Source organism: Bidens hawaiensis, unplaced genomic scaffold (genome assembly GCF_021521415.1).
Source record: "Bidens hawaiensis isolate Kalapana, Puna unplaced genomic scaffold, B.hawaiensis_p1.1 tig00002631_1, whole genome shotgun sequence".
Lineage (NCBI taxonomy): Eukaryota > Viridiplantae > Streptophyta > Magnoliopsida > Asterales > Asteraceae > Bidens > Bidens hawaiensis.
Genome location: NW_027491143.1, coordinates 244,413 through 261,459, shown reverse-complemented (window position 1 = coordinate 261,459; position 17,047 = coordinate 244,413). Strand labels below are relative to the sequence as shown.

General features: G+C 30.9%; 1 protein-coding gene across 1 annotated transcript; it reads left to right on the top strand.

Annotated features, from left to right (window-relative positions):
• The first annotated feature begins 5,999 nt into the window (after positions 1–5,999).
• LOC143620638 (putative pectinesterase/pectinesterase inhibitor 17) lies at positions 6,000–6,545 on the top strand. Its single transcript, XM_077092282.1, has one exon. It carries the CDS (start codon positions 6,000–6,002, stop codon positions 6,543–6,545), a length of 546 nt encoding a protein of 181 aa, XP_076948397.1.
• Positions 6,546–17,047: the final 10,502 nt, after the last annotated feature.

Sequence of the window (17,047 nt, the reverse complement as noted above, 5' to 3'; positions counted from 1 at the left end):
CTTAACTTGATCGAGTGTTTGGCGAGGGAGCCTCGCCTGTTTATCCAACTGGGCATCAGTGAACCCCAGTGAAATATTGTTTACTGCACTTGCCCCGGCTTGGGTAACCGGGGTAGTGTTCGTAAAATTTGTATAACCGCCGGTGTTCCTCCTAGTGGCTGGGGTTGTGGTTACCGGGGTTTCCTGGTCACTTACTGGCCTTGGGACCGGAGTAACGTTAACCATTTCTTCAGAAATTTTGAAAAAACTAAGAATTAATTCTAGCTTTTATGCACGGATGGCGCCAATGAAGAAACACTAATCGACCCCGACAGATTAAGGATAATCTTAGGGTTAAGTAGGTGTTTCCCACGAGGGTTAGGTCCAGCAAAGAAGGATGTTCTTCAGATGACCTGCAAAACAAACACCGTGAGCTCGTCACTGAGAAGGGGGGGGTTCCTCCTTGTGACCACCCTCCGGCGTGAGAATCAGACTAGATTGCTCTGAATATAAGTGTATATTGAGAGAAATAGCTAGTGAAGGTAAAATACCAGATCATCCTACCGTTCCAAGGTGTTGGAGTATTTATAGCCGAAGGTAGGTTTCCAAGCAGGTACAGCCAGTTGTATAATATTCCTGTTCTACCAACTATGGGCTACGCACGTGCCATGCTGGTTGGTGGGTAGGCAGCGGCTGATAGTGACAAGGCCGGCTGTATACTGTTTCCTTTCCACCAACTGCAGGCTATGTGCGTGCCACAACAAGGGTTGGTGAGTAGGCAGCGGCTAATAGTGACAAACAGTACTAGAGCATGCTCCTCCTCGTACTGTTGTCGGTGAGCTGTCACCCTGTGATTGGTTCATAGGCTGCTTTGGTCAGATCTTGTCTATTTTGTCCATACCTTGGCAGGTATAGTACAAAAGATCTTCCAGAAGCATACAGACTGGCTCATTTGGGCGGGAGTATTCCCGCCTTGCTCATTCCTTCAGGTGACACTGAATTATTTAGTGCCTTGTGCATGTAGCCTTGCTATTAGTGCGGGTAGCCTTCCCTGATGGCTTGTATCCGCAGCTGCAGGGACAGGCGGGATACTTCACCATTGGGAGGCTTTCCCTGCGGGAACAGCTGGCGTACTGCGCGTAAGGTCTTCATCTCTGAGCATGGTGGGTCCTGCGGAACCAGTTGGTCCTTGCGCAAACGTCCCTCTTCAAGGTGAGTCCTGCGGGTCCAACTGGGCTCTGCTGGGACCTACCTCTTCAATTGAGTAAACAGAACGATTATGCAAGTAAGTTCCAAAAGATGGGATCAAACTAGGATATAACCTTACCATATCATCATCCAATAATGATGTGTCACGCAACCTAAACATGAATTACAACTATTCTCGTTTGTTAATGTTGTTATATAGAAAAATACAAAGAATGAAAAAATAATTCCACATTTTAGTTATTCATAATCTTTAGATACTCGGACTCTTAACTTGACTTGAATCGTGGCACTATTTAAGTTTTAGTTGTACCCCTTAGTAGTAGTTAGTAGTTGTACGTGTATGTTATTTTTTATTATATAACTAGTTTTTATCCCCCGTATTACGGGGGTTGTTTATATTATTTTTTCTAATATTTATTTATTTTTTGAATTTATATTTTTTTATTGTATGAAACTTAATTATAAACCTATGGTTTGATGATAAATTGTTTCACAAATAAATGAGATGTTAAAACCCGGTTTAAAAGCTATATGGTTTTGATGAGAACCAAAACCCGTTTATCTTTTTACTATAAAATTGGTTTTTTAATTATAAATAATATTTATGAAAGTTAATAATATACTTATGGTTTGATGAGACCCAAGACCCGTTTATTTTATTTTTTTTACTATAAAATTGGTTATTTATTTAAATAATATATATATATCTTTTTTAAAATAAATAAGATATTAATTTTTAATATATCCTATTTTTTAGGATTTTTACATCAATAATTTGGTGAGAATAAATTTTAATGTAAAGAGATGTTATAACCAGTTTAAGGAATATATGGGTTTGGTAAGACCCATGCCCATGAATTCGGGTCAAATGCATGAGAAGTCTCCAATTAAAAATCAAGCAAATTTGGTGACTCCAAAAAAATGGGGAACGACCACCTCGCGACACGTAGGATTTTTATGTTTTCGTTTATATATATTATAGATTATAAATGTCTTAAACAACAAAATTTAAATAATACATTATCACTACTACTAAGTTAGATATTGAACTAATATAAACGAACCAACGAGCAAGTTACTTAAGCCAAATTAGTTCGTGAGTGAAATTAACTCGAGCAATGTTGTAAAAATAAGTCTATAAGGCCGAGTACTCGCTATAAGGTGTGGCGCCGATGCGATTTTTTTAAGTCCGTCTAGTTACTAGGAATCGATCAAAGGTGACCAACCACAACCAGAATCACATCTAGTCGGTCAATTTGGGCCGATTTCGACTTTAAAAATAAAACATAATTCGTATTTCTATAATATTAAAGCAATACTATCACTTTTTTAAATTTATTACTAGAAATTTTCAAAATAATTTATTATTTACAAAAATATTTTTCTTATTTATATTGATATTCACTTATATTGTTATATATATTAGTACATTTATGATATTTGAAATATATAATATATCCAAAAATTAATTTTCTATATATTTACCATTTCCGAGTACTCAGTTTGTACACCCAACTCCTCAGTCGGCCGCCTAGGGTCCGCCTAGCGACTTTTACAACCTTGAACTCAAATATGATATGAGTGAGCTATATAAACGAACTTTGAGTTGAATCGTTTGTTGAAGTCGATACGTTTACAGCCCCTACCCACTACCCACGGCTATATAGAATATACCCATTGGTTTAATGTGTGTTGGTGAGATGTATTGCATTACACTATATAAAGGGTATGGTGGTGTATGGGTTTGAGTATTAAAAACCGGGTATAAAAAACACGATTCCGTTCGTAAGTCAAAATAACTTGAACTATTAATCACATTGATGTGAGCCAAATTAGACATATTTTATATTAATATTCCTTACATTTTTAATTGATTTTGAGTTGGTCTTTATTAAATATCAATCTAAAGCGGTTCATATGTGAGCTTAAAGGTTTCATGAGTAAACGAGCTAAAGTTGAACACTTTTATTAAACATGATACTGAAGTAAAGTTATAAACAAAATTTATTTATTAATTATACACAAATAAATAAATCAATTTCTTAAAATGTAAATTACATTTAATTATTGATTTTATTAGTTGAGTTTTGATGTTAATTAATTTTGATTTAGTGTTTGATATAGGCACTCGTGGATTTTAAAGTTCAAATTGAAATATTCAAATCTATTAGAGTTTGGTGACGTGAGCAAAGTCCAAAAAGTAAACAAGTTTCTAAGTGAATAAATGTTAAATGGATTGGACGTAGTGAAAAGGAATGGGCCAATCTAGTTGTCATATATTATAAAAAAAAGGGCTAGAATAAGTTGGAATGTGGCCCGGAAGAAGTTTTAAGTCGGTAAGGTTTTTCTTGGAGGACACTTCTAAAAAAGAATATTATATAAAGTGGTATACGGCTGAATATGGGGGATTGGACCAGAATACACAGCTTACAACATTATTATTAGTTGAATTTGGAAGGCAGTCGCAAAAGAAAAGAACCCCACGTAAGCAAGAGATAAAGTATTTGGTTCGAGTAGAGATCGTTTTGGTTCAACGCCTACCCAACCAAGCATCATCAATATTCGGTTTGAATTTATTATTTTAATAATGAGTTTGGTTGTTGAACTTAATTGTTTTTATTTCTTTGATTTTAAGATGCTAGGCTAAATTCCATAGACTACCTAGGTCGTGATGAACCATTGTTCGGTTTGATTTTGTTTGGATTTCGTTTCCGTTATGGATTTTATGTTTTAAGTAAATTGTTAAGTTTGAGTTAATTGATGCGTATGATTGCTTGGTTTTATTTACTTGGACCTATTGTTTCACATTGCCCTTGTTAATTGTTTCATAGGATAGGGTTTTGTTAGGTCATTTACTGTGTGTTCTTGACTAGTTTGTGATTAATATGCATTAAAATCATAAAAACAATAAAACTAAGTAAATAGATAAAAGTGAACTGCCAGCCTAGAAAGCTGTAAGGTGATAGGCTGTTAATAGATCTTTGTTGGTCAGGATTGCTAGATTTAGTTCTTCGTATGGAGTCCGTCTAGGTTTGATTGTCAGCTTAGTCTATTAAGTTACTTGAGTCTGCTTTGCTATCTTTGAATTCCGCGCTGTAAGGTAGGTTTTCGTCATAAAAGATACTTAGACATAAGCGATTAAATAACCGTAAGGAAGTTTAATATAGAACTGGTGAGTCTTAAAACTTGTTAGAAATCCATAGGCGTCTTCTTGAAGTTCAAGGGTCTTGTTCGGGTTTTCTGACAATGGTCTATTTTATGATCCCAGTTCCATAACGTGAGTTTTCCATTTATTTAATAACCGTAACTTTGGGGATTCTGGCATGGGTAGTTATCTTCATCATCTGAGTTAATCTAAGTTTTTAATTGTTTAATTAGTTAAATTAATTGAGTTTAAGTTTAATTAATTAATAAATTAGTTTAAAGTAATGATTATGTTTTATTATTAAATTATTAATTAGGGTTTGTTTTATTATTTTATTAATTAGTTTATTAATAGTTTAATTAAGGTAATCATTAGTTAATTATTATTAGAGTTTTAATTAATTAGTTTTAAATCCCCCTCAAATATTATTAATAAATAGTTGTGTCTTGTAATTGAGTCTAATTTGCTAGTTTCGTAATTTAATGAGTCTCGTTGGTTCGATATCCGGACTTACTTAGCTGTACTAGAGTCGACCGGTTCACTTGCCGGTTAGTAGTTTTAGTTAAGTTTAAGGGTCTAGAGTATTACTTAGTGTCTAGATTAGTATAATTTTAGTTATATATTTTATAACTACTTTTAGCACATCACACATACTTTCCCATTTTTATTAAAACGAACAAGATTGCCGTTAGAGAATTATAACATTATGTGGCTAAAATATGATTAAAAAGTTATTAAAAAGTAATAACTTTTAATAAACAAACTTAAACGGGCGTAAATGAAGGTAAACAAACACATTATCAAACATTCACGAACAAAACTGAAGAACATGATCTCCATTCGTGTTCATTCATTTTGTTAAGTGAACGAAATTCCTTGTTAATGATCGTTCATATATTAAACGAACTTCACATAAAACATTTCACAAAACAGTACGTCTGCCGGATGTTCGGCTCATTTATAGGCCTACCCATGACAATATGTATATGGTATACCCATTAATTTGATATTAGTTGACAGTATTGCATTTACTTTGATTTTAGTTGGCGAAAGATTATAAAATTATTATAATGTATAAAAAATTTCTAAATAATTTGACTTAAATGTGATCAGAAAAATTAATAAACAACAATAAAAGTCATTAACAAACAAGCATAAACAACTTTAACGGACGTAAACAAAGGTAAATGAACACATTATCTAATGTTCACAAACCGTTGAAAGGACATGATGACCCCTATTCGTGTTCGTTCATTTTGTTAATCGAATGAAATTTATTGTTCATTTTCGTTCATTTATTGAACTGATGTACATAAACGAATAGCACAGTCACGAAAGTTTATAGGCCTACCCACAAATACACAAATATATGTTATATGTATATATGGTATACCAACCACTAGTTTGAGATATATGTTACATGTATATGGTATACCCACTGGTTTTTTAAAACCAGTGGGTATGATGTAACCAGTGGGTATGATGTTAGTTGGCAAAGAGTTACGTTTATTTCAGTATAAATCAAAAAAAGAAAATGTGAATCTAACACGCAAAAGATATAGAAGTCCAGGTGTTGTTTGTCATTAATGACTTTATAATGCTATACTATAAATAGGGTTTCAAGAAATACACAAATCAAACAATTCGAACACACACAATCATGAACATGAAGCTAGTTATTACTCTATGCTTCATCATTACATTAATATTCTCTTGCTCGTCCAAAACCACCACCACCACCGGTACCATAGACAGGTGGTGCACTCAAACCCCACACTACCAAACATGCCATCACTTCGTTACCAAGAGAAACACCTCCACCGCTGCCATAACCATAAACCAGTTCCTAGATTTGACTGTGCATGCAGACACAGACGAAGCACGTGTGGTCCTAAAACGAGCCAAAGGTATCGAGGCCAACTACCCAAAGGATCCAGAAAAGAGCTTATGGCATAGTTGCGTTGACTACTTTGATGATGTCGTGTTCGAATTGAACGAGATCCTTGACCACACCCCTGATGTATCTAGCCCAGAAGACATCAACAATTCGATCAGTGCTAGTTTAACAGACGTTGACATGTGTGAGGATGAGTTTGCGGCCGCCAATATAACCATGTCACCAGTTATAACTACCAATTTAACCGAACTAGTACTTAACTCTGCAGCTATTACTGTTGCTATCATTGGTGGTAATCCGCCACCATCATTTTAATATGCATCATAATTATAATAATATAGGGGGTGGGGGGTGTGGGGGGGGGGGGGGGGGTTATACTTTCTTTTTATCCTATTTTGAACTTGTTATGAAACTATTAAATTACTTATAGGTATAAATGATAACTTTGGTGCCGCTAAGCCTTCTATTGGGCCAAGTGGCGGCACCAAAGTGGTCCACGTTATTTTTTGTTTTGTTTTTTTTTTCAATTTTGATAATTAAACAATTATTTGTCTTGATTCACCGCTAAAACGCCCGAAACAGACAACATTCAGCTTTTATTAACGCTCGGGTTTTACTGACCTTTTTGTTTACTTTCGGTATTGCGGAGAACGTAACAAAAAATGACCTAAATCACATCAAATCACCACCGTAACGCCCGAGACCGACAACGATTAGGTTTTACCAAGCACCCGAGTCTTACCGATTCACCGTCACAACGTCGGGGACCGACAACACTTAAGGTTTACGGATCGAATAAACGTCGTTATATATAAAAAAATTATATGTGTTAATTGACGAAATTATTTTTTGGGTTTTTAAGATATGGTGTTGTAATGAACGTAACCGAAACCCTCCAAATTCACGTAGACTCGCCACCGCGACGATCGAAACCTACAATGCTCGGATTTTACCAACGTTCGGGTCCATCGACCGAATAAATGTCGTTTTAAATCTTTTATCTATTTATGAGCTACCAACGACGACCGCTTAGGCTTTGCCAACGTTGCTTATACCGAATGTAGTCGATATTGACCGAATTCGAGTCGGCTCACGGTCGTATCACCTGGTTTTTACCCATAGGGTTTTACCAACGACCAGGTTTTACAAGCCGAATAAATAACGTTTTAAAAATTTAAATTATTTATATGTTAATTAACCGAACCCACATTAGTGAACCAATGCAACGCGAAAGGCACATAAACAGATTTGACCTACCCGACATGTTACCCGACTTGCTCGGCGCAACAAGCCGGGTAAAACACTAGTTTTTCATAAATGTTGTTGCAATTTACCGACCACAGTTTATATTTTTCAATATTAGTTAGTGTTGATAATCAAAAGTGTAACATTGAGTAAACAGTAACAATTATGCAAGTAAGTTTCAAAAAATGGGATCAAAACTACGATATAATCTTACTGTATAATCATCCAATAACTAAGTGCCACGTAACCTAATCATGAATTACAACTATTCTTGTTTGTTAATCCTACTATACTATTAAAACAAATTAGATTGCCTCCACATGTCCATTTCCTATTGGACGATTGCCTTTCCTTCCAAATATATCTTTCACTTCTCTATTTTTCTTACCAATTAAATAAATCAAAAATAAATTAAAATCCTAATAAGTAAAATAGTTAATGTATTCATTAAACTCAACATATCGGTTTCCAACTTTCAATTCTTTCAACTTCATTACACCTTTTCCTTCATACTCAACCTTTTAACCTAATCAACGAAAACTTCCATACAATCGGCCATTATTTTATGTCAATCGGACAATGATTTGATTAGATCCGACATATTAAATTGACACCGGAGTTCGTCTAAATAAGGGCCATTGACGATAAAAGGAATAGTCCATTATTTGATAACAATCATTGATCTGATTAGATCCGGGAAACGATTTGAGTAGATCTATGTCGATTGTTAATCATATCTTCACTTCGATGGTTGTTTTACCGTCAATCAATGTTTTTTCTGGTTAGTATGTTTAATGTTTAATTCTTAATCTTAATTCTTAATGTTAAATTGTTAATTGATATTGTCAATTGATATGTTTCCTATGTTTAATGTTTGATTGATTCCAAATTTCAAATTCCATTATCTGTTAAATTTCGTTTATTTGTATTTTAGATTAGATTTAGATATTAACCTAGGTTAGTATTTTATGTTTACCTTACTCTAATATTGTCTTCAACAATTCTATACATATACATGTAATTAAATCATACATAACTAACTAGGGCAGTACTAATGTTACATAAGACATAGCATTATGTAACATGACCCTATGTAATTTACTTATTTACTATTTTTGTCAACTATTAACATATATATACATATGTTAACTAAACAAAATATATGAATGATTTATTGCTTTCTGTATAATTTAGTTATTAACAGAATTACTATATGTTAGTTTAGACTTTTAAACATTAATAATCAATAATTTCAAAAGTACATTTATATTTAACCATATTTAATGTTTCAATTTCGAATTCAATAGTTAGTTATCGTTTATTACTTTAGTTATTCAATATGTATATGTTAAAAAATTAGTATTAAATTTATAGTTTCACATATGAAAGTTTGTTGTATTAAATTATTAGATAATTTTATAATTTAACTACTTCTTTATTTGGAGAGTTGCATATAATTTGTAACTCACAATCACTTAAAATAGGAACAAATTTATCAATAAATGTAGATTGTTATCTTTTTTTTATATATATTTTGACATCTAATTAGTTAAAATTGGACCAAATTCATCAATAAATGTAATTTCATCAAAGTTTTTCTTTCAGATTATCATCAAAGTTCATAGTAATTAGATTTTGGTTATTTATTATGAACGATAATTTTGTTTTTGATATATTATTATTAACAAAAATCTCGATAATTCTTTTTAATTCGTAATAAATATAGTTATAAATTAATTTTCCAACCTACTCAATATTATATAAAATACACTATATACTACAATATATTCATTTGGTCAAACAAATTAAACAATCATAATGATGCTTTCAAAAGAGGAAACTTAATTTATGCCAAATCAAATCGAAACAAACTTTTCCTAACTTATTGAATTATTATTTATATAGAAAGAACATAATTTATGCTAACCATAGAAACTTGGTCTTCCCTTAAAATACTTTTACCATAAGCTTTCACACCTAAACTTCAAGCCTATATATTGAATACTTGAGCTTAGAAAATGTGTCACTCTTAAATTGTCACTCCTAATACTTGGTGGGTTATTAACTCGGAGATTCAATAATTTGAAAGTATTGATAACATTTTAAGTTGAATGATATTATAAGTTTGAAGGTATGTACGATTTGTTTGTAAAATACGCTACTTTGTATAATCGATATAATTATACGTCAGTCTATATAACTTATTGTTCTCTGCATGATAAAAGATTTCTATATTTTTCACATGTTAATCATATTTTTTTTATTTTATATTATAGATGTCTTCAAGATCCAAGAGACGCACTAATTCTCAATCATCATCTTCCAATAAGAGAAATAATACAAATGGTTAGTGAGTTTAATAATTTAAGGTTACTCTCTAAATACTATGTTATAATAATAATAATTTTGTTTGCAAAACGTGTAGTGTCATCGTCTAGACAACCATTGCGTATCATATTCAACGGTAATAATTTTTTTTATAAACCATTCAATTGTTTTAAAATGTTAATATTTGATGACCGTCTTTTTTTATTAGATCTAAAAATTTATGAGATATACGGTAAGTAACATTTTTACTATTCGTCGTGTATTTTACAACGTAACATACTTAATTACTAAAACTAATTTAAAGTAACATAGTTTACTTAAAAGGTACATATAATTATATCGTTTTATTAATTTTTTACGATCTTTATATCAATTTATATATGTTTTTATTATAACATCGAAATATGTCAATCCTTTTACATATATCTGTCGTGATTTTTATATATAATTATTTTAGCATTACACAATGATATAAATGATGCCTACATGTATCTACATTAAAAGGTTTGACTTGAAATCAATAATAATACTTATAACGAAACATATTATGATTAAAAAACAATATTTAATTTTCTTATTGTAATATTTTTAAAATAATCTTAAAATTTTTTACATATTTCAAACCTAATTGAAAGGTGACATAATTATAAGATGTGTATTTAATGCTATTGTAATTTTTACATAATCAACTGTCATTATTGGAATTTAAAAAAGACAACTGAATCAATATTCACTTATGTTTTTAATAATGTTTTTAATTTTGCAACAAACACAAACATTACTAATATATCTTATACTTCTCTATTGGTCAATTCCATTTGTTTCCAAATATATCTTATACTTCTCTAATTTTCTTAACAATTAAATAAATCAAAAAAAAAATTAAATTACAAATAATTAATGCAAGCATTTAACTTTATGTTTCAAAAACCGGTTTCCAATATTCAATTGTTTCAACTTCAATACCCGGTTTCCTTAATATTCAATTCCTTTTAACCTAATCACCCAAATCCCTCTTTCAATCGGCTATTATTTTACATTGATCCGATGATGATTTCATTAGATCCTGCAAATGTAATCGACACCGGAGTTTGGCTAAATAAGCGTGATAATCCCTAACATAAGGCTCCATTATTTGAAGACAACGATTGATTTGATTAGATCCGGCAATTGATTTCAGTAGGTCCATAACGATGTACATTTGCTCATCATGTGGAAGTATACTGTTAATCATATCTTCACATCCATGGCTGTTTTCCCGTCAATCGAAGTTTTTTCGGGTTAGTATGTTTAATGTTTAATTCTTAATGTTAATTGATATGTTTCCTATGTTTAATGGTTAATGTTTAATTGATCCCTAATTGTAATCCCTAAATTTACTATATTTAAACATTTCCTTCTTATGGAACAATTCAAACTTTTTAACAAAATCTGTTTATCTATATACACTATAATCCGAATACACAAATTATCACACTTCTCACTTCTTTACTCAAAATTCATATTTGTGTCATTTTCAAGGTTTATAATTTTCTTCATACGGATATAATTTTTTTATTTATAATTTTATTTGTTTTGTTTAAAGTATAAATATTAATTTTTGAATCTTTAATCCTTGCTTGAATTTGATTGTTTATGAAATAGCAACATGGAAGCATCAAACATTACCATGTTCAACAATTTGGATGTTACTAACAACGACTGTGTACTGAAGGTTATTTACGAATTCTGTACGAACGCGAACCCAAGGAGTTTGTTAGATTTGCGTTGTTTTCTTATTTTCCCCAAATTTACATGTCTTAATTTTGTTAAATTTGTAATTCTAAGGTTATAGGTTCATATATCAGTATACGAAGAAGATTATGTTATTTCTTAGGTTAATACTTCAATTGGGCAAAGCTGAAATAGAGTTAAACTGAGGACGTTATGTTAACTGTTATATTCATGTTGAAATAAACGACTAACTCTTAGAATGAATCAAATTTGGTATGTGAATTTCTCAATTTGAATTTGACTAAAACTCTAAGTTCATATCGAAAAAATGAGGACTGTATCATTGTTATATGCATGTAAAAGTTATTGATTTAATTTATAGAATTGGTCAAATTTGGTACTGAATTGCTCAAATTGAACTTGACTGAAACTGAATCTGTTGTGTTTCAACATGGGATTCGCATTGTTAAAACGAGGAAAAGTTCGTTTGTTTCTCTTGATATTATTATTATTTAAATTCTATTATTATTGCTTGAGCTTTTCCCCTTTAACAATATATTTATGATAAGGGTGACTTCAAGGGACTTGCAAATGGCCATGAAGGATTGTCTAAATGAGATGCAACCTGACCATGTCATTTTTTTAGTGCACTCTCATGCTAACAATCATAGGTTTAGTAATTCAAATTTTGAAACTTAAATTATCATATTAATAAGGTAACTGATTATGATCATAAAATATTAGTTACTTAATTTAACAAAATCACATTTTATTATCCTTTTAATTTTATTTATTGTTTCCCAAGTTTAAGTTGACTTTTGTAATTTTTTTAATTATAATTAATTATGTTGATTTAGTAATTCAAAACTTGAAAGTTTGAAATTAGTTACTTCCTTACTTGAGTTATATGTTTAATGACATGGAATTCTATACATTGATGTTCCCAATGAAAAATTCTTTTCACAAACATTTTTTTTTTCTTTGTTTTAAAAGTCAAATATGCATGTCATACTTTAGGTTTTTTTTCTTAGTTCTCAATGCATTTCAAACATTAATGCCTGTATAAAACTATAATAGGTTTTTTCAGCAATGAAAGATGCTGATAAAGTGGTAAATGACCTCTTTTTTTATATATGTATAAACATCATTTTCGTGTACTAAAATTCTTTTTAACTTTTCAAAACAATAAGCAATCCCAAACACCTTTTTAACTTTTCAAAAGTTAAAAGTTAGCAAAAATAACCAAATTTCATGTTGAGCAACTTGCATTTGATAAATTGGTCAACTAGCTCACCAGAAAGTTTTCTGGTGTGTTCTAACCTCTTATTTTGCAATATGAATAAAAAATTGATAAAGTTATAAATAATTACTAGGATATATTAATTTTGTACATAATTGAATGATTTTGTTGCAACCTACTAGAGGGCCTTCTAGAGGTGGAATATTAAAGATCCCAAAGCATATTGCAATCGCATTTGGAAGAACACTTGCTACGTCTCGTAAGTTTGGAAACACAGTTGTCAATTGCTATAATGTGGCCCTACTTCATGATATTCTTTTCTCCATAACAAGTTGAGTTACTCACGAGAGTATATAAAAGTCTACCATATTGATCTAACGCCTACATTTGAGAATGGTTGTATTAACCAATTTACATCTGAGAATGGTTGTATTAACCAATTTACCGACATCTATGATAGTAAATGGAATGTCTATTCCGTCATGGGTTGGTTTTAGCCTAATCAATTATGATTTTTATGGTTAAGTTTGACTTTGCATGGTTTCAATTTCATTATTGGCTGTGGCTAGACATGTACAAACTCGGTTTACAACCTAAACCGGTTTTGGTTTAAAATTGGGCCGGGTTAGTCAAATCTTGGTCAACGTTTTAAAATAAATATGTACTTCTAAATGTGCTTTTTAATATTGTGGAATGCTTTTAACTAATCGTTTATATCGTATCATTAACTTGTGTTACTCAATTTGTCTTTGTATGTTGCTTTGGATTGAATTATATAGATGGAGTTTCAATTTAAAGTCATGTGATAAACCTTTCATTTATATAATACCATAGAATTATTACTTTAATATTGTATATTGATAACTTGTCATCTATGGTCATTTTTTTTCACTTCAATATATTTATGTAAAATAATTCGTTACATTTCTTTGTGTATATATATATGAAAAGTATATGGTGAGAACCTAATCCGGTTGTGAAAACCCTAGAAACTCGATTTGTGGTTCTAGATGCAGCCACATGGGTGCTTTTCGGGTTTATTATTTTATGTCTTTCAGTACTTACTTTACGTATGAATATAAATTGTAATTATAAATCATGTTGTCGTCTAAAAAACATATTAAAAAATATCTTGTCATTTGAAATTATATAGGTGTTTACTTGACGATTTCTATATTTCCACTCGTGTCGTACACAGGTTAATAACCTAGTATTGTTATATAGAAAAATACAAAGAATGAAAAAATAATTCCACATTTTAGTTATTCATAATCTATAAAAGTTATACAAATAAATGAATAATTCCACCCGGACTCTTAACTTGACTTAAATCGTGGCACTATTTAAGTTGTAGTCGTGTATGTTTTTATTATTATTTTTATATAAATGTCTTAAAACAACAAAATTTAAATAATACATTATCAAACTACTACTAAGTTACTCAAGCCAAATTAGTTCGTGAGTGAAATTAACTTGAAATTAACTCGAGTACAATACGAGTGAGATATATAAACGAACTTTGAGTTGAACCGTTTGTTGAACGTTCAGTTGGTTTACAACTCTATCCACCTATCCACGGCTATATAGTATACCCATTCGTTTAATATTTGTTGGTGAGAAGTATTGCATTATAGTATTATACTATATATAATAGCACAATGAATAGCTACAACACAAGTAAAGAGGCTCGATCAGGGAATGCCATGTGACAACCACTGATTTTTTTTGTAGAGTTGAACTTGAGTATAAATCTCGAAGCACAAAAGCAGATGCGGAAGTAATATGCACAAGATATAAAAGTGAAAATGTTGTTTTGTCGTTAATAAGTAACTAGTATTTCACCCGACGCATTGCGCCGGGGCAACTGGGATATGATTATTTACCCATAGCGAATTTGGTTGGTTTCAGTTACGTTCATTACGGTACCGGAACCACGACACAAAAATAACATGTTTAAAATGACGTTCATACGGTCGGTAAAACCCAGATGTTGCAGTGGCGACTCGACACGAATTCAGTCGGTCTCAATTACTACATATTTCAAACGACGTTTATTCGTTCGGTAAATCCTAAGCATTGTGGCGCGGTGGCAACTCGACACGAATTTGGTTGGTCTCAGTTACAACACATTTCAAACTATATTTATTCGGTCGGTAAAACCTGAGCATCACAAATTCAATTGGTTTTGGTAACATTCATTACGATATCAAAACCAAAAAACAAAACATAAGTTGCATATTAAAAAGGAAAAAAAAAGGAGAAATAAAACTCCTTGCAATATTAAAAAAAATCTTGTGAACGGCCTAATACTAAACCCATCCAAGAGAAAAAAAAACATAAAACAAAGGCTTATCAATAGATGGGATTCGAACCTACACACATAAGTCAGAAATGAATTAAGGAAACACAACAAAAAAGCAATTTTAGGAAGTTCATGGTTTCTGTACGGGCAGATGGTGTTTATCAATTATTTCAGACCCGACCTGGACGTTGACCCGGAAGCCTTATCGGGTTAAAGGTCAGACCGACCCGGGGGACGGACCGGTATTTGACTCGGATGACGTCGTAAATAATTTAAAATATATTTATTTATATATATAATTCATATACATATAAAAAATAATAATAACAAAAAGTAATAATAATAACAAATTTACTATTTATTTATGTTTTATACATTGCTTTTTAAATATATATCGTTTATATTTAATCAATAAAGACATCAAGGAAGCTTGGTTGGTTGGATAATGAGTAATTATTAAAGCTTCTATCTAGAAAAGAACCCAAGTTTGAATCCTGTCATGCACATTTTATTTTGGATTTAATGAAAAAATAGGTTTTACCGGTTGACCTGCCGGGTCACCGAGATGCACATTTTTTTTTGGATTTAATGAAAAAATAGGTTTTACCGGTTGACCTACCGGGTCACCGAGTCTGGGCCGACCGCCAACAAAACTGCTAATTGTGGAGAGTATGAGAATTATGGACTAGGTCATCTACTAATCAAAGGGTCAAATGGTGTATGGTTACCAAGCGACAACACGACATGCTGAGTTCATTGCTAGCAGTGAATGGCTTCTTACATCCGGTGTGCCTTTTGTATCCGGACTTGAAAGGGTTAAAAACCTACTGAACAAAAGTTTATAACCAAGATCTATTATGTTTTTATTGGTTACCTAATATAATATAATTCAGTTAAGAGTAACGATACCATCATAGTTATCGTCTTTTTGTTGTGTTTTATTATTATTATTATTATTATTATTAGTATTAGTATTAATATTAGTAAGATATCATATAATAACATCAACTACAACAACAATAACTAGAATAAGAACAAATAATAATAAAGACAACTGAATACTAGTTTTTAAACAAGCATGAACAATACTATTAAGAGTAAATAATATATAATCAAATATTTATGTAAGTTATCTAATCATCCATACTAACACTCATAAAACTTTAGTTATAGATATTAGAGTAAATTAGTCTGAAAGCTGATTTTCTTTACATTTTGGTTGTTAATACTGATTTTCTTTACATTTTGGTTTACTATTAACATGGTATAATTGTAAGTTTCCTTAAAACTAACTAAATAATTAATGTCCAAAATGAGTTTTGAAAAATGACTTTTCCAAAATGAGTTTTGAAAAATGACTTTTCCAAAATGAGTTATAACTTTTTTTAAAATGAGTTTTAAAAATGACTTTTCCAAAATGACATGTAACCTTTTTAAATGAGTTTTTAAAAAAAAATGTTAGGATTAGCTTTTGTAGTGGAAAAACAAATAAATCAATAAGTTGTTTTAATAAGTGTTTAGATTAGCTTTTGTTGGACTATTAGAGTAAAGGTTAGATAGACCAGTAATTTTTTAACTAGTAAGTCAAAAAAACATTTTAAAAATTAGAATTTATAGCTTTTGTAAAACAACTATTTTTGTGATTGTCAAACATTTTCTTAACCTGCTGGCTTATTAAAAAAACAATTTTTAACTTATGGCTTATTAAAAAAGCTAATAAGTAAACAACATGTTTTTAGACTCAATCCCAAACATACCAACACGCATACTTCATCAATTCAACCACATAATCATATTTTTATTCACATCATTGTACATGCTTGTGTTTATGAGTCATTTGATACGTTACAAAATCCACGCATGAATGTTTTTAATAAATGGAAAGATAGAATATACAAATTAGCCCAAAGATTCAAGTTGAAACGTTGTTTAAATTAAATATGAGTATCAACTATCAAGAACAAAACACCTAATTTAAAAATAAATAAC